The sequence below is a fragment of the Martes martes genome (genome assembly GCF_963455335.1).
Source record: "Martes martes genome assembly, chromosome: 1".
Classification (NCBI taxonomy): domain Eukaryota; kingdom Metazoa; phylum Chordata; class Mammalia; order Carnivora; family Mustelidae; genus Martes; species Martes martes.
Window position 1 is genome coordinate 93,182,125 of NC_137888.1, and position 27,993 is coordinate 93,210,117.

At 36.9% G+C, this 27,993-nt stretch overlaps 1 protein-coding gene across 2 annotated transcripts; it reads left to right on the plus strand.

Annotated features, from left to right (window-relative positions):
* SKIL (SKI like proto-oncogene) lies at nt 1-27,993 on the plus strand. Of its 2 annotated transcripts, XM_080812571.1 has the most exons (8): nt 131-170; nt 1,772-1,831; nt 2,493-3,554; nt 17,566-17,663; nt 19,453-19,685; nt 23,758-23,999; nt 24,279-24,503; nt 25,354-27,993. In XM_080812571.1, exons 3-8 carry the CDS (start codon nt 2,517-2,519, stop codon nt 25,510-25,512), a joined length of 1,995 nt encoding a protein of 664 aa, XP_080668697.1. In that variant the 5' UTR covers nt 131-170; nt 1,772-1,831; nt 2,493-2,516; the 3' UTR covers nt 25,513-27,993. The 2 variants fall into 2 exon arrangements, with proteins under 2 accessions (XP_080668696.1, XP_080668697.1); XM_080812570.1 differs by having other exon boundaries at nt 1-170; nt 1,772-3,554.

The window sequence follows — 27,993 nt, forward strand, 5'->3', positions numbered from 1 at the left end:
GGGCGGCCGGAGACGGCGGCGGCGTCTGCGGGAAGCCGTGTGTCTCCGCAGTGACGTGGGCGGGCCGAGGGCTCGGTGACGTCAGAGGGCTGTGTGTAGCGATGTGTGTGGGGTTCGGAGCGGCGCCGGCACAGCCGAAGGGAGCGGGCGAGCGGCGGCGGCTGGCACAGGTGCGGCCCCGGCTCGCGGTGAGGACGCGGCGGGCGCGGCGGGAGGCAAGGGGCGCGCGGCCTCGGGGGAGCCGGGCGGCGGTGCGCGGGGTAGTGGGGAGTTAACAAAGCTCGTCGAGCTACTCCGGGCGCGGAGGCCGGAGTCGGGGGTCCGGATGCGCGGGTCCCGGGTGGGGTCGGGGCCACAGGGGGAGCAGGGCGGGTGTCCCAGGGCGGATCATGCTTCGCTAACCTCAGGCGGTGGGCGCGGACACAGGAAGGGCGCTGCACTTGACCGGAGCCGTCGGGATCCCGGAGACCCGGACGCCCGTCACTCCCCCACCCTCCCCCAGCCGTCCGTCTGCACTCCTCGGGGATGCCCCCGGCGTCTGTCGGCTGCTTGCGGCGCGGGGATCCCGACTTGGCGCCCCACCCGTTCGCAGACCCTTCTCCCTTATGGCCCGGGCAGGTGGGGGAGGTGCAGCCGTAGGGGTGCTGGGATAACACCCGAGAACTTCCCGGGGAGAGGGTACGCGGGGGATTTCCACAGTCCTCCCCGCGGCCCCCGCAGTGGGGCAGTGTTGGAGGGCACTTGGGGTTGTCCCGAGGCTGTGGGTGGGGGTTGGGGGACTCCTCTTTCTCCACTTCCCACACCCGCCTTTGCACAGCCTAAGGCGTCCCATATCCCTTGTCCACCACTCCGCCCTCCCCCTCGAGTTTGTGATGGGTGGGTGGATTTGCGTGGGCCGAGGATTTCAGGGTTGGGGGCTCCCCCCCGTAGGTCATGCCTCCTGCCCTCTTTCTCAGCCTTCGTTCGCTGAGATGTTCCTGTGGTGGGCGAAAGTCAGAACATTGGCTAGTGGCCTTGGTCCGTAGCCCTTAGGGTATATTTTAAGGTAAATTGCTGGGAGTTCGGGAGGCAAAAATTTCTATTTATCGAATTTCTTTCGGAAAAGAAGGAAGTGGAAGAAGAATCTTTTCTTTTTCCTTCTTCCTCCATTTGCATTCTTTGTGAGGTCTGTCTGCCTTGTGTTTTTTTCCGGGATTAGTCTTGTTAAGGATGGAGATTCCCAGGAGTGGAGTCTAGCTTTTGGCTTCCATTAAGCCACTTCACCCACCTTTTAAAGGGAAAGTTAATTTTTGCCTACAGTCATTCCAGAAAAATAGCATACACCGACTAGGTGAATTAATGCACTTAAAATTGTAACTTAGTTTCATATGGTAGATATGTTAACTCGTATCTAATTTTTTGGGGGGATGAAACTGGTATTTTTTTTATATTAAGAGATGTAGTAAGGGATTATTATAATTAAAATGGCATAACTGAGAAAGCCTCTGGTACTGAATTTTGGGTGAGATGATCTACTTAAGGTTCTCCCTATTCTCAGTTGAAGTAGCCCTTCCCCTTTTGAGGGATATTATTGCTCCCTTTACTCATTCTCCAAATTGCTTTCCTGTTTAAATGAAGTTCTTTTAACTGGTGTTAGATTTGAAGAAATTGCTCAAGTGTCACCTTTGGTAAAATTGAACTGGGTATAAGATTAAGAAACTAGTTTCAAACCAACCCTTTGGCCTCTGGAGCAAATTCAAATGTAACTCTCCCCCACCCCGCTCTCTTCTAGATTAATTAAAAGAAGAATGAACAGTAATCCATGAAGATTCCCGGGGCAGTTTTTCTTTAGGTATCATTTTTAACTGTAGAAGTTCAAGTGGAGTCAGAAGCTCTTCTTACTGGTGCGAGGATTTATACAAGCCTTCAGTTTGTTAACACAGACCAACAAGATTATCACTTTTAGTGAAGATACCTTTTTTCCCCCTTTTTTGGTGTCCTTGGTGCCAAAACCTAAATTTGGGTGTGACATTTTGATCTGTTTGTGTCTAGGGTTTATGACACAAGTAATCACATAAGCTTTTCACATGTTTTGCTTAAAACCAAACCAAACCATTGCATTGATTCTGGACTTCTTGAATTGAGAGAATTGATAAGTTTATTTTAATGTATATATTTGAAGAATTACGAAAAAAGGCTTCCTCAGAGGTGTGCCTCACAATTATATTCTTATTATTAGAGACAAAAGAAGAAAGTTCATAGCACTGGCAGTGAAATTATACTAGAGTAGAAGCAGAACAAAATAAAGTTGCAAAATCTATTGAGTAATTTAGGGAGATTTCTCTTTGAAAATTTAAATTTTCTATGAGAGTAAATTGCCATAAGTATTGATATACATTGCTTTTCTCTCTTCGAATGAGTGATTAAAGAACAATGCAAATTTCAGACTTACTTATTTAACACGACAGTTTTTAGCCATGGCAAACCTACAGACAAATTTTTCCTTGGTTCAGGGCACAAATAAAAAACTGAATGGGATGGGAGATGATGGCGGCCCTCCAGTGAAAAAAATGATGACAGACATCCACGCAAATGGGAAAATGATGATCAACAAGATGCCAGCAGTAAAGAAGGAACACTTGGATGACTATGAAGTGCCAATGGAAACTGATGGGGAACATGTCAAGCGAACCTGTGCCTCTGTGCCTGAACCTTTACATTTAAATCCCAGTTTGAAACACACTTTGGCGCAATTCCATTTAAGTAGTCAGAGCTCCTTGGGTGGACCAGCAGCATTTTCTGCTCGATATTCCCAAGAAAGCATGTCACCTACTGTATTTCTGCCTCTTCCATCTCCTCAGGTTCTTCCTGGCCCACTGCTCATCCCTTCTGATAGCTCCACAGAACTCACCCAGACTGTTTTGGAAGGAGAGTCTATTTCTTGCTTTCAGGTTGGAGGAGAAAAGAGACTCTGTTTGCCCCAAGTCTTAAATTCGGTTCTCCGAGAATTTTCACTCCAGCAAATAAATACAGTGTGTGATGAATTGTACATCTATTGTTCACGGTGTACTTCAGACCAGCTTCATATCTTAAAGGTCCTGGGAATACTTCCATTCAATGCCCCATCCTGTGGGCTGATCACATTAACTGATGCACAAAGACTATGTAATGCTTTATTGCGGCCACGCACTTTTCCTCAAAATGGTAGTGTACTTCCTGCTAAAAACTCATTGGCCCAGTTAAAGGAAACTGGCAGTGCCTTTGAAGTGGAACACGAATGTTTGGGCAAATGTCAGGGTCTGTTTGCACCCCAGTTTTATGTTCAGCCCGATGCTCCCTGTATTCAGTGTCTGGAGTGCTGTGGAATGTTTGCACCCCAGACTTTTGTGATGCATTCTCACAGATCACCTGACAAAAGGACTTGCCACTGGGGCTTTGAGTCAGCCAAATGGCATTGCTATCTTCATGTGAACCAGAAATACTTAGGGACACCTGAAGAAAAGAAACTGAAGATAATTTTAGAAGAAATGAAGGAGAAATTTAGCATGAGAAATGGAAAGAGAACTCAATCCAAGGCAAGTTTTGTTTTTGCTCTTTTAAATAGTAATTTTGAATAATGGCAGTGGTTTACTTTGAAATCAATTCTATATTTAGACTATTACTTAACCTGTGCATTAAGAAACTGTTGCTGCTAATGCAACAACAACAAAAAATACTGATCTATGTAATGTGTAATGTTTGTATTACACATTTTAGGCTATAAAATGCTTTCCTGTGTGTGTGCTCATTTGGAAGATCGAACAACCTGTTGCAAGAATTAGGATTATTCCCATTCTACAGATAAAGAGAATGAGGCTAAGAGATCAAGTGGCTTTCCCAAGATTATATAGCCAGGGAGTGGAGGATTTGGGGCTTCTTTCTCAAGTCATGTTCTCTTTCTTTTTCACACATCCTGCTTTTTGATGACTAGATCTGTTGTTGTCCTAGGACTCAAGATAATTTACACTTCGGTGTTATTTCCATTTGCAAATGGTATAATAGCTAGCCAAAACAATTCTGGTTGTGGGCTTCAAACAGCATTTTTCAAAGGTAGATCTTGGATTTCTGACATTGTTTCTATATCTGGATATTCGGTATTGGAAATAAATGGGAAAGGCAGATTTATCTGAAGAATTTGTGGTTCTAGTAAGCAAGGTTTTTTTTAAAAAGAAAGAAAAAGCTGACAGAATAAAAAGATTATTTTAACTAAATATTAATGTAAAAACCTGTCAGCAAAGAGATCTTAAACATGTTTCCACCACATTATTTGGTATTTAAGATTTTCATTCTAAGAGTTTGAATGTCTGGGTAAAACAAGATATGGGTTATTAAATATCCAGTTTGTTGATCTGGTTTATATATATATTTTTCCACTTGATTAAAACCAGTTTACTAGCTAGCACTGTTTAATACTTAACAACGTGGCAAACATTGTTCTTGAGCCTTTACATATATAATTTTATTTGATTCCTACAACAAAAGATTGGCCATGTTTCATCTTAAGAATCTAATTTTCCACTATTAGTTTTATTTCTTGAAATAATCTCTGCCTTTCCTACTTCACAGAAGAAATGAATGAGGCGTATTAAATGACTGAAGCTTATTCACAGCAACATTAGAGTTGGGCTAGATTTGGTGTTGAGTGCTTTATTATAGTACCTTTAAGGTTTTGAGGGAAATTTAGTTACAGTTTAGTTTTAAAACTGCGATTTGCTTCTGAAGCTCAAGAAGGTAATTTTAGACTCTAATTCAGGAGAGTTTGCTACTTGCTGCTTCCAAAGGGTCAGCGCTTTGGAGTTCCTTGCCTGTGGCTCCTAGATAACTTTATATTGTTCATGTGCAGTTATTGACTGATTTTGAAGCAGGATTGACTTCAAGCCACTTCTCAAACTGCTGGACTTGCTTACAGCTGGATTGGTCCCACGCTGAAGCTTGTACTTGGAAATTCTCTAAATGTGGAATGCCCTTTTGATATTTATGATATCTTGCCTTAAGCTAATTAGGGGGTCTATCGTTACCTGTCCGTAGGTGACCACGTTATTTGCCAGCTGTCCTTGCTCCAGTCTTCATTGCTCTGACATAAGCATTTTTTTTTAAGATTTTATTTATTTATCTGACTGACAGAGATCACAAGTAGGCAGAGAGGCAGGCAGCGAGAGAGGAAGGGAAGCAGGCTCCCTGCCGAGCAGAGAGCCCAGAGAGCCTGATGCGGGGACTCACTCCCAGGACCCTGGGATCATGACCTGAGCCAGAAGGCAGAGGCTTTAACCCACTGAGCGACCCAGGTGCCCCTGACATAAGCATTTTTGGGATAAACTACTTTGCCTGATACTTCTGCTCTGTTTGTGAGAAAAGAACATCTGAGAACCAAGATAAAGGTTAAAAAGAAGAAGATGATGAATTTACTTAACTGAAACTGAATGTGCTGGGGTTTGGGTAAAATGGAAACCATTCTTCATCTGGATGTAGTCCTTTATTGTCTCAGAAATTACTAATTTGAATACAGTTTTTTGGGGGGAAGATGTGAGATTTCCCCCCCACCTTTTGGCTGTGCTACCTTTTTGCAGGATTTACTTCAGTGTTTTGGTGTATTTCTTCCAATTTTATGTGAATTTTAAGCAATTTAATGGAATTTAAGAAAATTTCTTAAGATCTTTAAGAAAGAAGTCTTTTTCGGTTCACGTGTAATACATACTTAAGTGGTTTATTGTGCTTGCCACTTCATATTTTGAAAATTTACTCCTTAAAACTTTGTAAGGTAGTTCTTGCTTGAAGGTCTGTTAGTGAGGTTTCTCATGAGAAGCCAGTTCCAGATGGGTCACGTGATCCTGGTTGTATACCTTACTGGGTGGTAGAATAAGGAGTCAAATGCATTTCTTCTGACTTGACGTCTAGTAATTTTCAGTGCTTTTTCCTAAAGCAAACTTAGTAGTAGAAACTTAATTTTGAGAAACATTAACTTTTCTTATCAATTTCCCTTAGTATTTTGGTTCATAAACTCTGTATTAACTTGAATTATAGACTAAGGTATTTAACTGGGAGGGGGGCTAGGAGATCTGCTTGACTGGGGAACATTTTTTATTATCTTCTCTGAGTCAGTGAGTTGGTTGCCAAACATACCAAATAGACCCAGAGGAAGTGTGTTTGAAAAAGTCAAGACAAGCTTTTTTTTTTTTTAAATAGAGTATACTAAATAAATTAACCTCTCATATAAAGAACCTTATGTTTAGTATGAATACGAATGTAATTCAATATGTTTATATAGTTAATGTAGTCAAAGTATTGTTTTAGATTAAAAAACAAAATTAGGAAACTCAATAGGGAGTTGATTGAAATATAGCAACTGTTAAATTATTTCTAAGGATGGAAATTATATTAGTAATGATCACCAAACTATTTGCATGACTAATCACTACATTTAATTTGCATAGTAGCTATATTTAGATGGGAGAAATAAGTGGTATAAGGTCAGTGTTCTAAGGAGGAACTGGTTCTATGTAGAAATTAGAGGTATATTTTGAACTCTTTATTACTCAGGTCACGACTAGAAACACATTTGATTTTAGAACTGCCTAGGTGGCTTTGCAAAATGGTGTTCTTAAACTATTTATTTCTTTATATCACCAGAGCTTTTTGTGCTTTTTGTTAGAAATATGGTTCTTGTATTTTACAGTGTGTGAATGTATGCAAGAATGTCATATTTCTTTTCCAAATCTTCAGTGAGTATTATTTATTTGATCTAAGTCTGATTTTGTTGTTCGTACATTTTTGTCTGTGGAAAAAAGGTTGCTAAGCAAATTGCCCGTTTTTTAAAAAAGATTTTATTTGAGAGAGAGAATGAAAGAGAGCTCGTGTGAGTGGGGAGAGAGGCAGAGGGAATCTCAAGGGATCCTAAGCGGACTCCATGCCAAGCCTGGAGCCCGATGCAGGGATTGATTCCATGACCCTGACATCATGGCTTGAGTCAAAATCATGAATGGGATGCTTAGCCGACTGAGCCATCCAGACACCCTGCAAATTGGTTATTTGTAAATAAAATTTGAAGGGTGATACTTACTTAAGATTATTTTTAAGCACGCTAGAAAAGTCCATTTGTAGTCATAGGTGGTTTTTTACTGTTACAGAATGTGGCTGACAATCTTTAAGATGCTGTATGCCCTTATGCTTTTTTTTTTTTTAAGATTTATGTATTTTAGGGAGAGAGCGTGCGTTCACATGTGAGTGCATGTGCACCTGTGTGCAAGGGGTAGGGAGGGGCACGGGGAGAGAGAATCCCAAGCTGACTCCCTGCTGAGCATGGAGCCAGATTCGGGCTCCATCCCACAACCCATGAGATCATGACGGGAGAGGAAACCAAGAGTCAGTTGCTTAAGGGACTGAGCCACGCGGGTGCCCCATGCCCTGATATATTTTTTTTTTTAAATTAAAATTTAGCTTTCTAACATTTAGACTTGACTACTCTTTAAGTAATATAATATGGTTTTACTCCGCCTAGGGAAAAAAAACCCCTACAGATTGTCTGTGATGCAAATAGATGACCTAAAGGTATCAACAAAATTGTTTCTTAAAACCCATTAAGCATTTTACTACTTTTAGTTTTGCATTTTACTTTCAGTTCATCATTTCTGCAGAGGTCATTGGAATAATAGTAATAGTAGAAAAAATTTTTCCCATCTTGTAAACTGTTTCTTCTGTTGAGGAAGTGCGTTTCTTAGTCCAAACCTAAATGAAGTGAGGAAATACACTTGAGAGAATGGGCAACTACAAACAATACTGTTGAGACAAAATGTGTTCTAGTAATGGGACAGATTTGGTGGTAATTTGTTACATCAGTGATAGATTGTGCATTTTGTGATTAGCATAAATTTTGATCAAGTGGGGATAAGGTTAGCATCAGATGAAGTATTTGTGCTCATATGGGGTATCAGTATGAATATTTTTGTCTAACTTCCTAAAATTAATAACTAACTTTATGAGTTTAGAGACAATCTTTTTCCTATTTTCCCAGAACATAGTTTAGTGCTTCGCATGTCAAATGCACTCAGCGAATTCCTTTTTTTAACTGAATAGATTTTTGAAAAACAACACTGCATTATATTTTAGAATATGTGGAGGTTTTGTTTTTTTTTTAAATGATGGTTTGATCTGGCAATAAACACATATATAATTTGCAGATAAACTGTTGAATGAGATAACTGATCCAATAAGAGAATGGAAGTGAAAGCACTTTGAAATTAAGAGTCTAGGAATGCAGGGTGGTGCTTCAAACTATCAGTGAAATATTTACTCATACGTATTTGGGGACTTTTCCTTTCCCCAAACCTCTTCTTGACTTAATTTAGAATTATGTGAAGATATTTCTAATACAAATAAAATAACTAAGTATTGGGTTCAGATGTATCTCACTCTTCGTTATTTGTACACAGTAATTGTACTAATTGGATATTTACTTACTAAAACAAAGTTATGCAAGAAGAAAAGTGTGAAACAGGTCTATTTTATAAGAATTATGTTAAGGACTGTTAAATGAAATCTTTAGAATGGCTTTGGGAATAGTGCCCCCTTATGGTTTAGAAAATACAAAGCCTGTATTTGTTTTTACCACTAAAAAATAATAAAACAGTTATAAATGTTAACATTTTTTAAAAGGCTTTGATAAAAAACTTAGAAGTTTATTCTTTTTGGTCTGAGAAATGGGAAAAAATTAAGAAACCTTAAGGAAGACGAAAAAGGGTACTCCTGAATCAGTGTGGAGGCAACCAGTAGTGTTCTCATAGTTGTGCACATGTCATAATTTATGCCATTGGAAGAACAAGGATGGAATCAAGAATTGGGTTAATTTCAGTTCTTTTAGAAGTCTTGGAGAGGAAACTATGGAGCCAGAAAACCCAATTTGTTCAAGTAGAGAGGTAGAACTAGTTTGGGAATAGCTTTAGGAATGACAGGAACCTGTATTTTGTCCACAAGCAGAATTTTATTCTAATGAAGGTTCATACATAAAAAATTTAAGGATTTTATTAGACTACAGAAAGCAAAAGAAGAAAATATATAATTAAATTCTAAACCTTTTCTTAAGCTGCGGTTTGCCTCAATCACTAAATAAAGTATTACAGCCCCATGCTAGGCTGAAAGAAGAATGACTAGAAAAAATATAAAGTTGCTTTTTTTTTTTTTTTAAGATTTTATTTATTTATTTGACAGAGAGTGATACAAACAGGAGAAGTGGCAGGCCAAGGGGAGGGAGAAGCAGGCTTCCCACTGAGCAGAGAGCCCAACTCCCAGGCTCGGGCTTGGTGTTAGGACCCCAGGACCCCCGGATCTTGACCTGAGCCTTGGAAGGCAGCTGCTTAAGCTTAACCGACTGAGCCACCCAGGCGCCCTGTAAAACTCATTTTGATTTATAGACTCAGAAGTGGGTCACAGAAATATGTACATAAAGACTAAATGCAGGCCCCGAGGGCAGGAATTTATCTTCTAGTTTCCGAATCTAGAATGTGGTAGATGTTTAATAAAGGTTTGAATAACTGAATGAAAAGTTTTACTAGCCTATAAAGTTACCAGTGATTTTCGAGGAGAAAACCAGGGTTAGTTTTAAAGCAAAGTAGCATTTTGTTTTTACTTATGGTTTTGAATTTATTTTGAGATTTCAAATAGCACTAAAAGTGCATATTTTGTGTTATGGGGACAAGGAATACAAAAGTTTAGGAAACTCACTACAGTTTATTTTGGTAACACTAGGGCTTTTATTTCATGTTAAAAAGTTTTTTTGGTGTGATTATTAAAACAGTATAGGCTCATTGTAGTAAATCCTAAACAAGTGCAAAGAAAAGAAAATTTCATACTTGCAGCATAGAGTGATAATTCCTTTACATATGTAATGCTTTGTAAACCTGTGCAAAAGCACCTGCACAGTACACAGGTGTTATTAAATACAGGACCAGTTGTTGAAATAATACTTTTGGACCTGTTTTTAGACAGTTCACTTGGAGCAAGGTTTTTCAAATTGCAATTTTTCATTCATTCAGCCTTTTTCATCTGGGCTGCCCTGAGGGGAGAATTAAGCCCTACAGAAAATTATCTGAGTGATGGTTTCATCAGTTCTTCGAAAGATGGTATATAGTACCCTTCTAAATGCTTTGGAGTGAAGTTAATTCATTGCATACAATGGATGCCTTGGGGCATTTGGGCTTGTCTCTTGAGAACTCCAGTTGAGAAGGGCCAGGAGGGTTACGAAATCAATTTAGTGGGCCATCAGCATTCAAATAAAATGAAATAGAGTAAAATAAAAAATGGACTATATTGCATATAATAAAAGCAATCTACATTTTGATATTGTCAATATGCATTAATTCAAGACCCAAATAATCTGAGATCATTTTTTGAAAGCATGTATGCTGAAATGGGATAGAAAAACAAAACCTTAGATTTATACAGATATTTTAGTGAAAAGATGTATATGACATGGAGATTGCTAAGTTATTGTAATATTAAATGGATTGGACACTGTAGAATTCTAATATAAAAATATTATTTTTAGGGGTTCCTGGCTGGCTCAGTTGGAGGAGCATGTCACTCTTGATCTCAGGCCCCACATTTGGTGTAGAGATTACTTAAATAAATAAATAAACTTAAGTTATTTTTAAAAGTACCAGGATTTTATTAACAGGACTTTTTATCAGTTTGCTCTTTTTCCTTCATATTGTAAAGGACGTGATACCGTGCTTCACATGGTTTTGTTTCCATAAAGGATTTAAGATAATAGTTGTACATTATAAAAATGTGAGCCTTTGCTTTTCCGATGAGCATTTTTCAGCACTTTAAACTTAAAATTGGCTTTGTGAGATACGTGGTATCTCCTGAAGATCTGTTTTTGGGCAGTTAGTGCCCTTATTGTTTCAGTTTTCATTGGGTTGATTAATTTGAATAATTACAAGGAAGCAAGGCACAAGACTAAGCCTTAAAAATCTCTCTCAGTAGCTATTTGCTACTTGTAACACTATTCCTGTTTCAGTTGTTGAAACACTCATTCACAACATGTTGGAAGTATTGAGGAAAGCTGATCCTTTAGTGAGAGATTGAGTTTCTTTCAGTAAGAGTTGTTGGCAGCTGTGTGATAGAGTGTCTTTGTGTCCTTCTGAGATCGTTTATTGGCACTTGAATGTCTTAGTATTATAATAACACAGTAAGAAGACCCTGACAGGTATATTCACTTTATACCTAAGGAGCTGTTGCTTAGCTATGTATTCAGTCATGTGTTTAGTAAGGTTGCTAATGATTTATGTTGGGCTTGTACAAAGTAATAATTTAATATGCATTATGTATTACTTCTTATATAAGCCCATCATTAGGTAACCTGTTAAATTTACCAGTCTGCTAGTTCTTTGTATGCTTACTGTCTTATGAACACCACAATGTAAAAATTAATCTACATCTTTTATAGCTCTTTCTAAATTCTGTATTTAAAAATAATTTTTCCACATATTTAAAAAAATTTAATTCTGATTTTTGGTGATATTTGGAAGTCTCACCAATATGTTGAGGTATTGCTTTGATTTCTTTAGTTCATTAATATTTGTCATTCATTAAAGATAGTATTAAGCTGATATTGTAATTAAAAACTAGTGTGCCACCTAAAAGCAAAGCTTATTATCAGAGATAAGTCTAGGAACTGTAAAGGGTTTTGACTGATTGGTTGGTTGATTGATTTAAGTATAAATTGGGTTTATATATGAATAGTGCTGAGTGGGTGGGATTGTTTTGTGTCTAGAAAGTGGCAACTAAATATTTATTGTTTTTTTGTTTTTTGTTTTTTTTGTAAATGAAATCAAGTTCTCTGAATTATTTGTCATTGTGAGACTAATAAGCATTGTACTACCAAAATACAGTTGTTCTTTATTAGGAAGTCTGACTATCAAAGGATCATGTATACATAACACAGTCGAAATTTAGAGAAACTTTCATAAAACATTCCCTGATTTTTACTTATTTAAGACGAATTCTATACATTTTGGGATTGTTTAAAATTTGCTTTCATAGACATTATTTGTTTATGACTTAGAGAAAGAACCTTTAAAATGAAATAATATGTCTGAAAATTTTCTTATGTGTTTTGGATGAGGATGCCATCTGTTCATTTTGTGATAGGTAATGATGGGGAAGTTGGGCAATAAAAGCATTTAAAAATGTTTAAGACTCCAACTTAAGATACTAAGTGATCTATTTCTCTCCTTTGCCAAGCAATGTAATGTATTCTATTTTAATGTTTAAATACACAAAGTGAATTAAGTTTTCCTACATTTAAAGGTAAGATAAGAGGGAATAGATGCTTGTATCTTGGTATCTAATTTTTATTCCTGATCAGTGCTAGCATTACTGCTGTGCCATTTAATTATATTGTTCTTTTTTTGAAGACCTAATTTGTATGTTGACACAAATGCAGAATAGATGAGAAAATCTGGCATGCCTGTGAATGTTCTGTTGTATAATATGTGTTTTTCTTAATTGTCTTTAACACACAGTTAGGATAAGTTGTTATAAATGTGTTTATGGCTTACCACATGTTGGATAAAATTAAATCCCAACAGTTTATCATGGTCAGTGTTGTACATTTCCCTATCATTTATATTATTTAATTTGTAGATCTGATTTCTAAAAATAGGCCCCAGAGACGGTTGGGCTTCTTTGGTACCTCATGGAGTAGAAGGATATTGAGTGTGAAAGAGACTGTCTTCTCAGTTTCAGGGTAGCAGAGTAACCCGATAAAAGGCCACTCTGGGAATTAATGAGCTAAGCTGTCATTCAGAATTCATTCAGCAAATATTTATTAGTTCCTACTATATGTCAGGCATGGTGCTAGGTACTGAAAATACAAAAGTAAGGAAGTTGGTCCTTGACCTCAAGCTGCAGTCGAAGCAGAGGCTGGATAGCCTCTTGTTAGGAATTTTGAATGGGGAATTCAGACATTGGCTAGGGGACTACACTAAGTGATCTTTAAGGAAGGTTTCTTTTAGAATTTCTTGATTGTGATTTTGTTAGTAGATTAGGATGAGATTAGAAAATAAAGGACAGAAATTAGAGAGGGATGGGTGTTTAAAATCCTAGCCGTTATTTACATCTGAAGTTTAGAGAGCTAGAAGTAGAAGATACACTGAGTTTGGCTCATGAATAAAAGTAAAACTTACACAAATCAAGCTATAGAGTTTTGAAATGTGATCAAAATTGAGTTAGTTGTTTTTGTTTTTTTTTTTTAATACTGAGTCAGATTTCAAGTCAAGATCTTTGGGTGAAGAAGTTTAGAACTTGCTATTTTGAAGATTGGGGATTCTAGCTTATAGTCAAAAAAATTTTGAATATATAAGTGAATTTTAGTAATTTGAATTTAAAATATCTGGAAACAGTTGGTATCTTGGGCAGTACATCTAGAATTATTTTGGATATAAAAGTGATTTAAAGTGGAGCTTTATTTTCTAAATAATGAGTTTAACAAATGACTTTTAGGAAAGAAATTCTCATTTAACTCAAGCTGATGTTTTATTTCATTGATTTGTTAGAGTGAGCTTAGCCATGCTTGTAAACACCTCCGGTTATACAGTGTTGTGGTGAAAAATGTTCTGCCTAAGTGAGTTTTCTGGATGAGGAAGCTACTCTTTATAGCAGTGTTTTTTTTTGAAACTTTAACCTTTGGGGCGCCTGGGTGGCTCAGTCAGTTAAGAGTCTGCCTTTGGCTCAGGTTACGATCCCAAGGTCTGGGATTGAGCCCCATATCAGGCCCCCTGCTCAGTTCAGGCTCCCTGCTCAGTGGAGAGCCTGCTTCTCTTTCTCCTTCTGACTGCTACTCCGCCTACTTGTGCTCTCTCTGCGAAATAAATAAATAAAATCTTTAAAAAAATATATAAAACTTTAACCTTTTTTTTTTTTTTTAAAGATTTTATTTATTTATTTGACAGACAGAGATCACAAGTAGGCAGAGAGGCAGGCAGAGAGAGGAAGGGAAGCAGGCTTCCTGCTGAGCGGGACTCGATCCCAGGACCCTGGGATCATGACCTGAGCTGAAGGCAGAGTCTTTAACCCACTGAGCCACCCAGGTGCCCCAAACTTTAACCTTTGCAACCTAATGCAAATGTCTTAGTTTTCAGTCTATGTGGTAGATATATAGTTATGGTATATATGTATACAGTGTACTATTTATATCTCATATAAATATAGACTCTAACTATATCATGTTAACTCAAGACTTCTTAAACATCAGTTACTGTACTGTGTTGTGATGAAGGCAGGGGACAATTGAGATATATTAAATTATTTGCCCTGGCCTATGATAAAGCTCTCAGATTGTCTTGCTTTTTGAATCAGGTTTTGTGTTTGGGTCTTGTAATTCTCCTCTCTTTAGGCTATCAGCTGTCGCCTGGCATCCATCATTTGGTATTGCTGTTGCCAGCAATACCCTTTCTAATTTACTTGTAGAACTGGTCTATAGGTTGAGAAACTGTGTGAACAAGTGATTGGCTTATTTTCTAAATAAGCATTTGATTTTGCCTCAGATTCTCAACTTATTTAGAATAGTTGATCTGGATTGTGAGTTTTTTTTTTTTTTTAAAGATTGTATTTATTTGAGAGAGCTTTTTGTGGGGGGTTAGGGAAAGGGCAGAGGTGGGAGAAGCAGACTCCCTACTGAGCAGGAAGCCCAATGCGGGTGGGGCATGATCCCAGGAATGGGGGTATGGGGTGAGGGGGGTGGGCATCAACCAGAGCCCAAGGCTGACAATTAACCAACTGAGCCTGAGTTTGTTTTTTTAACTGTATAGAGCCTAGAGGCCCTCACTGAATAATCAACTGTTTAAATCCTTTGAAAATACCATCATTTTCCCTAATCTTGTGGTCTCGTTAGTTTTTCACGTTCCTTGTTCATTCTTAACCAAAATGTTGATTTACCACCAATTGAAGTTATCATATTTTTATTTTTGGCTTTTCATTGGTCTTAAATAATCTCCTGATTGATTAAATTACGTATAATGTTTGCTCCAGAAGTGGTTTCCTTTTCATTTTCAACCCATTTTGTTGGGGCCAAGGGTTATCAGGCTTCTCCTGAGTTTCTTTATCCTAATTGTTTTCCCCCATTAGAAGGATCTCCCCAGTCAAACGGTGGACAGTTTATGAATTGATTTTGCTTTAATCATAACTGCTTAGCATCTGGAGATTTGTTTCTTTTCCATTTTATGTAGTTTCTTGGTTCTGAACTGGAATATTGAGACATCAGGCAAAATAGTTTCCCTAATCTCTTAGTATTTAGTGGGTGTCCCCTGAGTGCTGTGTTTATGGATTATTGGATGAGGATGTCATTTCTCACACATCTTACCTAGTTGCAGAAGGGAGTGGAGACATTCAGAGGAATATCCAGCTCTTGTTTTTGTTTCATCTTTCCTTTATCTCAGTCTCAATTCCATCCTCTCTTACTCCACTGGGGTTGTCCATTAACCTCCTGTTTTTGTTGCTCACCCAAACCTTAGTCCTTTTAGGCCCCTCCTCTACTACGTGAGTCTTGTTTCCCCTTTAAGATACTCTTTTCCCAAAATAACAGGGTAATTACTGTGACTTGAAATACTGTGCATGTGCATAATGGTGCTGGTGGTTGGTGGTAGTGGAGAGGCCATATAAAACAAACCAAAATAAGGGAGAAGTTCATAGTCACAGGTTATTCTTTTCTTTCTCAGTTTCTGAACCTCAGTTTACTAATCTGTAAAATGGAGTTAACGATACCTACTTAATGATGGAGTACTTGTTAGAAGTAAGTAGGGTTTATAAAGTTCTTATCAGGTAGATAGATGTTCATTAAGTAGCCAGTTACCTTCTTCTTTTCCTTTATTCACATGTGTAGTTTATGAGGAAATGTGTTTTACCGATAAGTGTTAGCAAGCAAAGTAATTTCAAGTTTAGCCTGGTGAAGTTTTGTTTTTTTGTGTTTTTTTTTGTGGGTTTTTTTTTGGTGTGTAAGATGTTTGTTGGGGAGTTGTTTTTTGCCTGCTAAAGGAAGGGAGTAGAGGTGAGACTGTGTGGAGGGAAGGTAAAATGTGCAATGCAGTCCCATCAGTGTTTCAGCCAAGTTGATAGAGAGCTGTGGAGTGAATAATGGCCATTTGAGTTTACCATGTTAGGATAAAATGGCTACTCCTTTGGACTCCTACCTCCCTCGTATCAGTGACCATATCAGCTGTCCAGAGAAAGGCAGGACTCAGCTTTGAGGAGTTTCCTCACGAGCGTGTGCTGCTCAGGTGCTATGCTGAATTCTTGAGGTGGATCCTCCACCTCAGATCTGTAGAGTTTTCTCTGGGCAGCTTTCTCTGACCTGCAGACTTGATTTGCCTTGGTCTTTCTGGATGTTGTACCCTGTCTTCTCCACTCAAGTTACTCTGTGAGGCTCTGACTGGGTTCCCTTGTCTTTCTAATTTTTGTTTTTTCTTTCTTACTTTTTTTTTAACATTTCACCATACATCTTTTATTATAAATCTACCTATTCATCTGTCTGTCCACTTTTTTCCCCCTCCAGTGTTATTGAGAAATAATCAACGTAATCACTGTATGAGTATAAGGCATACAGCGTGATAGTTTGATTTACATATATTGTGAAGTGATTACCACAGTAGGTTCAGTTAACATCCATCCTTGTAATGTAGTCTGTCTTGGTCTCTGAGGTGTGGTGGGGTGCTTCAGCCTCACCAACTCCACACTCCCATGTTACAGAATTCTCTTCATGGTGTCTTGTTCTTGAATAGATGTTGTTTCTCTTGTGAGGGGGTGTGAAGTCAAGAACAACCTGTATTTATTTATATAGTGACATCTCTCCCCTGGCAAAGTATTTATTGCTATAGAATGTTATCTAATCCACTAACAAGTATAGTAGGGAAGGGGAACATTCTAGCTGATTGTCACAGCAGGAAGAATACACAGTTACGATGCCATACATTTGCAAGGTACTATTTAAAATGGATTTTATTATTTATTTATTTAATTTTTTGGGATTTTATTATTTTTTAAAAGATTTTTATTTATTGGGGAGAGAGAGCAGGTGAGTGAGAGCAAGCGCACAAGTGGGGAAGGGGGGAGGGGCAGAGGGAGAGGGAGAAGCAGACTCTCTGCTGAGCTGAGCAGGGAGCCCCGATGATACTGGACTCTGATGATGCCAGACTTGATCCCAGCATCCTGGGATCATTACCTGAGCTGAACGCAGACCCTTCACTGACTGAGCCACCCAAGTGCCCTTATAATGGATTTTAAAAATAGATTCCTTAGTATGAAATTTTATGAAATCGTTTTTGGTAGTCCATGTTAATATGCATACTGAAATTTTTCTGTGATAGGGTAATTCACATAATTTTGAGTGACTAGATTTGGTACTTTAAGGGAAGGCTGCCTTGTTAGCAGAGGACTCTCAAATAACGTACCTTTTATTAGGGTTCTCCAGAGGCACACACTGGCCCTGTGAAACTGACACAAAAATTAACCATCACATCTTCCCTCAATGAACTTTTTCCCTTCTGCATTTTTCTACAGATAGATACACCATCAGGAATGGAATTAGAGTCATGGTACCCTGTTATAAAGCAGGAGGGTGAGCATGTTGCTCAGACACATTCATTTTTACACCCCAGGTAAGTGGGTATTGGCTCATTTGTTTGTTCATTCGTTCATTTGTTCATTCATTTATTCAACATCTATATGTCAGGCACTGTTCTAGTTCCTGGGAATTCATTTTTTAGTTCTAGGCTTGTTAAATGAATTGTAAATTGCATTGAATATTTGAGATAACCTTTTCTTGATGTTTTTATGTTCTTTCTAGGTATTTGTTATTTCCTTTTCGCCCTAAAGTAAAAATTGGAAGTTTTCCTTTTTATATATATATATATATATATATTTTTAATTAACATATAATGTATTATTAGCCTCAGGGGTACAGGTCTGTGAATCGCCAGGTTTACACACTTCACAGCACTCATCTTAGCACATACCCTCCCCAATGTCCATAACCCAACCACCCTATCCCTACCCCTGGAAGTTTCCCTTTAATTTCCTTGCTTCCCTATAAAAGGTAAACCAACTCTTCAAGAGTTTGGTATGCAATTTTGGTGTTTTACAAATTTTTTGAAACTTAGAAGCTTTCATAGTAGCCACATCCCTCAAAATCCAGTTTCATAGTTTTAATAAAAATGTACCTTAGATGATAAACTGTTTATTGATTTCTAGATTTTTAGTGCTGTAGATATATATTCCCCCCAAACATGGGTGATGAAGAATCTCAGTCTTATTTACATTTGCACAGTTTCTACCATTCCTATTGTGTTTGAAGTAAGTCTTTGGGCATTATTAAACCTGTTAGTGTTCTTAGCAGAATACAGAGTTTTTAATCCTCAGAATTCTTGTAAGTAGTAAAGAGGAACAATATAGATTATTGGATAAAGAAAATAAGATATAAGAAGAGATTATTTAGAGTTTAAGGTATTAAGTAGTACATCAGTTAAATTGTTGCATCTTCTGGCCAAAGGTTATGCAGGTTATAGCTAATAATATAGTGCTTCAGTTTCTAGCTCAAATTTGTTCTATCTGCTGAACAATTTATGTGAGCTTTGAGCAAAATTGGTAGTTATCCCTTCAGTCTTAGTTTTGTGCAACTCACTATGGAAGTTTTGTTGTTGTTTTTAATCACATTAGGAAATACTAATGTATTTTGGGAAGACTGTTGTGTGGGGTTTGAAACAAGTAACAGTAGCTGGGCGCCCAGTAACAGTAGCTGGGTGGTATTCAGTGCTCTTTAAGAAGGGCCCTGGGAGCTTCTCATTGGGCCTATGGTGAATCAGGCCATAGCCTTGTAGTATGGGACTGAATCAGCCTCTATAAGAAAGAGCGAGGATTCCTTGCTTTCACGGGTGGTAGGCAAGAAAATGGTTTTTTGAGTAGCGTTGGTCTGTTTTCTTTCTAGCATAAGCCTTACCTATTCAGGGCTATTAAACAGCTCTGAAGTGCTTCATGCTTTTAGTCTCAGGTGGTTTTGAGGGAAGGAGATGAGACTGTAATTTTCTTTGCCAGTGAGTATCTCTTCAGTGCTTAGAAATTACTTTTTGCAATATAATAAAAATTATTCATAATTTTGTACTTACTGTCTAAAGTACTGAATTTTTAAAGAATTCTTCTCTATGATCTAATTTTCTTTTTTTAAAATCATAAACACATAATGTATTATTTGTTTCAGGGGTACAGGCCTGTGATTCATCAGTCTTACACAATATACAGCACTCCCCACAATATGTACCCTTATGATCCTTATTTTCTGAGTTATTTTGTCTGTTTTAGTATAAAATTTTTTAACCATAGAAGTAGATTTAGTGTATTTTGCTTTTTACCCAAATGTGATATATGTCTTATTTTGCCTTTCTTTGTTTGTAGCTACTACTTATACATGTGCGATAAAGTGGTTGCTCCAAATGTGTCCCTTACTTCTGCTGTATCCCAGTCTAAAGAGGTCACAAAGACAGAGGCAAGTAGATCTGTACCAAGACAATCAGAGAAGTCTCATAGTAGTGGGAAACATCAAAAAATGGCATCCTACCCAGATGTCTCATTGGAGGAACAGGAGAAAATGGATTTAAAAACTAATAGAGAATTATGTAGCTGTATAGGTAAGTATTCAGAAATTTTTTTTAAAAAAATCATATACTTAATAAATACATTTATTCAGCATTTCCTCTTTCTTTCTTTCTCTTTCTTTCTTTCTCTCTCTCTTTCTTTTAAAAACAATACTATTTATTTGACAGAGAAAGACAGCACAAGCAGGGGGAGTGGGAGAGGGAGGGGCAGGCTCCTGGCTGAGCTGGGATCAAGACCTGAGTGGAAGGCAACTGCTTAACCTTAACCAACTGAGCCACCCAGGTTCCCTCATTCAGCATTTTCAAAGAGGATTTCTATTTAAGCGAGTGTTCTAGACAGTTGAAGCTTTTATCTTTAAAAAAGTGCACCTTTCAAAACTCTGAGTGACTACTTAGAACCTCAGTTTCTATACGTTTTTTAGAACAGTTATAGCTATAGATGCTAATGCTGTAGATATGTAGTCTACATGGTTTCATACTGCAAGTGGTTTTTGTGTGATTGTTTTTTCCCTTTCCTGCCCTTTTTTTGCTGTTAGGTTTCTTCAGAAGGCCCTTTCTAATTTGCTTTGAACTGAGAAACCATTTTATAATGCTAAGAAGTATGTAATGGGGTACCTGGCCGGCTCAGTCAGTACAGCATGTGACTCTTGGTCTCTGGGTTTGAGCCCCACGCTGGATGTAGAAATTACTAAAAAAAAAAAATCTTAAAAAAAATTTTTTTTTGGAAAATATTTAATTTATTTATGACAGAGATAGTGAGAGAGGGAATACAAGCACGGGGAAGCTGGAGTGAGAGAAGCAGGGTCCCCGCTAAGCAGGGACCCTGATATGGGGCTTGATCCCAGGCTGCTGGGATCATGACCCCAGCCGAAGGCAGATGCCCAACGACTGAGTGACCCAGATGCCCAAGAATAAAAGTCTTAAAAAAAATAATGCTAAGAAGTATGTAAGAGTAGTTAGGTATAGGACTCAGGGAAACTTAGCCATGTGATAAGCAAAGATCGAAAACTCATAGGTGTGGGAGCCCGGCAGATGGTATAAAAAGCAGACTGCTGGCTGGGCATCTTAAAAAAAAAAATCTGCCTAGTTACAGTGCCTTTTAAAGTACTGTGGAGCAAAGGAGACATGTCTGCACAAATGCTGCCTATTTTACCCTCTACATAGCAGCAGAGCTTTGCTTCCAGCTTAGGCAAGTGTGACAGTTATTTCAGCTATCTTGGAGTAGCTGAAGTGTCCATTAGTCATTTAACTGTTTTCATAGATAACTGCGATTCTTTGTGGGTTTCTGTACTTTAATTTTGAAGTTCAGCTTTCTTTGGATTTAAATATGGTAAACAATAATTAGTAACGTACTCTTATGTCATATTTGTGTTATATTTCATTTCCCAAATTCTAGCGACTTTAAAAAAATTGTTGATATATTTTGTATACCATAAAATGTATCCTTTTAAGGTGTACAATTTAGTGACTTTCAGTAAATTCTCAACAGTCCCAGCTGTTTAATTTCAGGACATTTTCATCCTTCCCTGCCACCCAAACCCCTGTGATCCATTAGAAGTTACACTCTGTTTTCCTCTTTCCCTAGCCTCTGTTTATTTTTTGTTTTTATATATTTGCCTATTGTGGACATACCATATGAGAGAGATCATATAATATGTGACCTTTTATTATCTGGCTTTTCACTTGGATATTTTTTCAGTCCATGTTGTAGCATATTTTATTACTTGTTTTCTTTATATGGTTTAATAATATTCTGCTATTTTATAAATAAATATACCACATTTTGTTTATCCACTTATCAGCTCATGGACATTGAATTGTATTCACTTTTTTTTAAAGTAGGCTCCATGCCAAACGTAGGGCTTGAACTCATGAACCCAAGATTAAGAATCGCGTGCTTTATTAAGTGAGCCAGCTAAGTGCCCCGAATTGTGTCTACTTTTTGGCTGTAATGAATAATGCTGCTGTGAACACTTATGCACATGTTTTAACATAGACCTGTTTTCATTTCTCTTGAGTGTATATTTAGGAGTGAAATTACTGGGTCATGTTTAATATCTTGAGGGATTGTCAGACTTTTTCAAATCAGCTATACCATTTTCCTTTCCACCAGCAGCTGATGAGGGTTCCAGTCTGCAATCTTTGTCAACATTTGTTATTGTCTCTCTTGATTATAGCCATCCTAATGGTTGTAAAGTGATATCCCATGGTTTTGATTTGCAATTCTCTAATGACTAATGATATTGAGTACCTTCCCGTGTTTTATTGGATCTGTTCAGATCCTTTGCCTGTTTTTAGATCCTTTGCTTAGATCAGATCCTTTGCTTCTTTACTATTGAGTTATATATATTCTACATAGTAGACCCATATCAGATATATGATTTGCCATTCTATCAGCAGCCTTTTCTTTTTTTAAAAGATTTTTATTTATTTATTTGACAGAGACAGAGATCATAAGTAGGCAGAGAGGCAGGGAGAGGGAGGGGAGAATCAGGCTTCCTGCTGAGCAGAGAGCCTGATGAGCAGAGGGCTTGATCCCAGGACCCTGAGATCATGACCTGAGCTGAAGGCAGAGGCTTAACCCTCTGAGCTACCCAGGCGCCCAGTTGTATTTTCATTTTATTGTTGATGTTTTTGAAGCACAAAAGCATTGTTTCTTTTTTTTTTTTCTTTTTTTTTTTTTTTTCAGAGAGAGCATGAGTTGGGTGGGAAGAGGGAGGGAGAAAGAGAATCTTAAGTAGGCTTTGCGTTCAGCACAGAGCCCGAGGTGGGGCTCAGTCTCACAACCCTGAGATCGTGATCTGAGCCAAAATCAAGAGCCAGATGCTTAACGAACTGAGCCACCCAGGCACTCCAAATCACAAAAGTTTAAATTCTGATGAAGTCCAATTTATTTTCTTTGGTTGCTTATGTAGGTGTTATGTCTAAAAAACCTTTGCCTAAACCAGGGTCAGAAAGATTTACATATAACTGTTGTAGCTCTTACATTTAGGTCTCTTCAATCCATTTTGAGTTAATTTTTATATACAGTGTGAGGTTCAGTCTCACTCTTTGTATGTGACTACAGTTGTCCCAACACTATTTGTTGAAAAGACCATTCTCTCCTGATTGAGTTGTTTTGGTGCCCTTGTTAAATACCGGTTGCCCATAAAAATATAGGTTTATTTCTGGACTTAATGTTTATGCCAGTACTACACACCGCCTTGATTTCTGTAGCTTTGTGGTAAGCTTTGAAATTGGGCATTGTTGAGTCCTTAAAGTTTATTATTCTTTTTTAAAGAATCTTTTTTAAAAAGATTTAAAGAAGATTTAAAAATCTTTAAACAATCTTTTTTAAAGATTGTTTTGGCTATTTTGAATTTCTTATATTTTCTTATGAATTTCTGCATCAGCTTGTCAGTTTCTGCCACAAAGCCAGCTGGGATTTCAGTAGGACTTACATTGAAAAAGTAGATCGGTTTGGGGGAATATTTACCATTCATCTTAGTGTGTCAGTCTGCTATAACAAAAATACCCTTGACTGGGTGTCTTATACTACAAACATTTATTTTTTACAGTTCTGGAGGCTGGGAAGTCCAAAATCAAGGCACCAGCAGATCTGGTGTCTGGTAGGGGTCTGCTTCCTGGTTGATAAAGGTCTGTGTTCTCCTCAGACACAGTGGAAGTCCTCACATGGTGGAAAAGGCAGGAGAGCTCTCTTTATTTATAAGGGTATAAATCCCATCATGGAGGCTCCATCCTTATGACCTAATTATCTCCCAAAGGCCCCACCTCCTAACACCATCATATGGGGCATTAGGATTTCAGCATATGAATTTTGGGGTCATTAACATTCAATTCATGACACCATCTTAACAATAGTAAATCTTCTAATCCATGAACATGGGATGCCTTTCTGTTTATTTAGGTCTTTAATTTTTTTCAATCGTGTTGTGTAGTTTTTATTGAATAGGTCTTATACTACTTTTCTTAAATTTATTCTTAACTATTGCATTATTTTTTATTTCATTTGTAAATGGAATTTTTTTTTCATTTTGTTTGTGGGTTCTAGTGACTTTTTCACAGTGATACTCACTTTTTGTTGCTTCATTTTTGCCTCTCAAAGATCCATCAATCTCAAATAATTCTACAAGTAAAAAGAAACCCGAGTCTACCACTTGCAGTTTCATCAGAGACACAAGCAAGGCAGGAATAGACCGTGATACTGCAGTTTCATCTCCACTTCTTGTCAAAGATATCATTTGTGAGGATGATAAGGGAAAGATCATGGAAGAAGTAATGAGAACTTATGTAAAACAACAGGAAAAACTGAACTCAATTTTGCAGAAGAAGCAACAACTCCAGATGGTAAAATTATTAAAGTGATAGTCTATTATAAAGATACTTTTGTACATTCTCAAGAAAAATGAAGAGAGAGGTTTTAAATGTGTTTCAGATTTAGATTAATGCTCATAAGCAATTTTCTTTTAAATTTTTAGAGAAAACAGTTTTTTCAAGATAATTATTTATATATAAAACTGATGTGACAGCTGAATTTTAGATGTTTTCTGCCCCTTTTTCCTGTATTGAAATTTTTAGCATGATGGAAATAAAATAAAAATTGTATTGTGATTCTATGTATTACAGGAAGTTGAAATGTTGAGTAGTTCAAAAGCTATGAAGGAACTCACTGAAGAACAGCAGAATTTGCAGAAAGAGCTTGAATCTTTGCAGAATGAACATGCTCATAGAATGGAAGAATTTTATATTGAACAGAAAGACTTAGAGAAAAAATTAGAGCAGGTAATGAAGCAAAAATGTACCTGTGATTCAAATTTAGAAAAAGACAAAGAGGCTGAATATGCAGCGCAGGTAAGAATGACTCAGTTTGTATAATGTTGCCCTTTCAGTGTGGAGATTGAAGCTGTACCTTCTCTATTAAAATTACTTTTTGTCAAGCTCATTTCATTGGGCAAGATTTCAAAATATATAATTCTGTTCAACACAAGTTTATGGTATATCATCCAACATGATTTTTTTTTAAAGATTTTATTTATTTATTTGACAGCACAAGCAGGGGAAGTGGCAGGCAGAAGGAGGAGGAGAAGCAGGTTCCCAGCTGAGCAGGGAGCCTGATGGGGGGCTCAATCCCAGGACCCTGGGATCATGACCTGAGCCAAAGGCAGACGGTTAAGAGACTGAGCCACCCAGGTGCCCCCCAAGATGATTTTTTGAATTTGATTGCTTTATTAAACTTTCATTAGGTTTCTGTATATTTTAGTTGCCCAAATTGCTAATCTCTAGCTCTCTGAATGTCAAATATTAAATTACCTTAATGTAGTATATGGGCTTTCAAATCAGCAAATTAACCGACGTGAATTGTTCGTGTTCAAAAGCACTTGAGCAGAAATGAATAGTAGCTCACAACTTGGGGAAGATGAACAAATAACCCTTAACTCGAGCAGGCTGTTTGGGAGGTACACTAAACTGTGGGCATAATGAAAGTGCTTTAGGTGTTAGTTCTCTTGGACCCCCCCCCATTCAATGTTATGTCAAAACTGGATGAATATTGTTAGATATTCAAGAGATTGTATATGCATGAATTTACAAATGTAGTTCATTTTTTAAAAAGTAATTTGAAAGTAGGTCTTTGCCATGATGTGAAGATTAAATGGAAAAACAAAACTGAATGAAAACTGACACAGTCTTTTAAATCTCACAGTTGGCAGAACTGAGACAGAGATTGGACCATGCTGAGGCTGATAGGCAAGAACTCCAAGATGAACTTCGACAGGAACGGGAGGCAAGACAGAAGTTAGAGATGATGATAAAAGAGCTAAAGTTGCAAATTTTGAAATCATCTAAGACTGCTAAAGAATAGAAACCTTTAAAGAGATTCATCTGTGTATTCCCAACAGGGTTTAGTTTTGTTTGTTTATTTGCTTTGGTTATTGAATTCTGAATAACTTGTCTGCATGAAGATAACTAGGCATCCTATCCATTTGTAGATCAGAGAAAGTGAAGAGATTATATATTAGTACATAAATTTTTACATTTTCCAAATGAATGAAAATGTATGTTCCTTTGTACTTCTTTTTTTCAGCCAGCTTAGAAACAGTACTATATGGTTTGAACTACTATATAATCTGCCTATATTTCAAATGCAAATTTAGCAGTTGTATACTTTTTAAAAGCTGCATTGTGTGATGGATAGTTGCGGTCAGTTTTGTTACCCATATTTCAGACTCAATTTTACATGTAATGGTGGCTCCATATTTCAGATATATGGAGCTACTGAAGGAATTGAATCTCCATGTTTTTCATGAACAGAGTCTCCTTTCTAAATTGATATAATCATTATACATAAAATCTGCTTTTCTTTTGTTTATATTACAGAATGAATTTCCACCAGTTCTCTTTTTTTTTAATGTCTCCTAAGAGATATTTTGTCAAAAGAGGAATTTCATTGATGAGGTTATAGCACACCCCATAGGCGTAATGAGGAAGGATAATATACTTTATTATACATTGCTGTTAAATACAAGAAGCAGTTGTAATTTGTTTTTTGGTTTACATGTGGTTTTATTTAGAATTTTTTTTATGTAGCAACTTCGGAAGAGGGAATAAAATGTAATGATTTTTAAACTTTTGTTTATGTTGTTAATAGAGGTGTGAAAATATCAATGTTCTTGAGAAAAACTGATACCATTGATGTACGTCAGCTTGTATACAGTCCATAATCCTCCTGTACAGTTTTTATATGTAGTTATGGGTCTTACTGAAATTCATATAATGGATCTGTTTTCCTTAATGGGTTGTTTTTTCCTTAAATTGTAACATATTAAACACCTTGAAGTTTATTTTGGATTTTTGTATGTTTAAATGTTGTCTTACCAATATTTGCACGAATGGACCATTTTCAGTTACTACTTAATATCAAAATCAGGAATTTACAGTCAGCTGGTAGTGTATGGTAGGTTAATATAGGGAAGTTTAGTTCTGCTACTAAAAGGTTTTTAGATAATTTTTAGAAGACAAAGGAATTCCATAGTTTGGGGGAGGGACAAATCTTCTGCACTTTTTTTTTTTGCACAGAAAAGTCTGTCATTCTTTAATGGCAAACTTCATATTTGTTAATTCTTGGCTTAAAAGATACTAGGTAAAGTTCTTAGTATGCATTTTTTAAAGGATTTTCCTGAAGCTACCATTAATTGACATTATTATTCCAGGAATTTAATGTTTATGTTCTCATGTAGGGTACTATATGAAATTACTTGAGAGCTAAGTTTATTTTTAAAATAAATCAGCTAGAGTTAAGGTTGTTTACTATTCCCAGTGTAGACAATAGATGCTCTACTGGTATAGAACTTCAAAAATCAGTAGGTTATCATTTAGCCAGTTATTTTCATATTTTGCTTAATGGTACTTACATATCCTAAAAGAATTTTTGTACTTCTCAAAGTATAGTTTCTTTACTAGAGTATGATGTAAATGTGTATTTTCTATTTTCCATTTAAATTTTACTATATTACCCTCCAATTTAATTTGTTAATTCTTGGTTTCCTCAAGGAGGAACAGTTGTTAAAAATGATATACCCTCCTAATACCTTTTATTTAGATCTGGAGAAAGAAAAATCACAAAGACATTTTATGATAAAGTTCATTTTAGTTGTGTCACAGTTAATCGTTTTGGGAGACAAACTCAAGCCCCTATAATTTCATCTTTCTAGTTTACTAAAAAATCTTTGTGCTTATGTTACTTAGTAAATGACAAGCTTACTTAAGTTTCAACCCAAAACTTCTAAAATACATTGCTTAATCTTTGAGATAGTTTATTTTAAAACTCTAAGCAGTGCTTAACCATCTTTAAATTATCATAAAATCTTAAGTTAGAATTGAGTAAAGAAATATTTTTTCTAGTCCTTTGCATTAGGAAAACTTGCCACATAAAATTGTATAGTCTTCATTTTCTAGAAGATACATTGATGTGCCATAGGTTTCTGTCTTCTTCATTGAAAATAGAGCTTTTTAGCCAGTTGTAAATATTTTACCTATTCTAGTTAAAAGTAATTTTAAGTTAAACTGCACCACATAGGTTGAAAATAGAGAGATTTTGTAATACTTCAAAAGTGGCCTCTGCTGAAATATCCATATAAACTTATTCTTCTATTCTTTGCATGCTCATTTTGTGTGTTGGTTGCTAGCTTAAAGTTTGTTTTGGTGTTAGTTTTTGTGTGCCAATTTATTAGGTAAGCAGATTTTTCCTCAGACTTTGTAATATTCTTTTTATGAAAAATATAAAAATATTTACTTTAAAAAGCTGCATTAAAGGAATGGCCTATCAGAAGTGCTAGGGCATCTT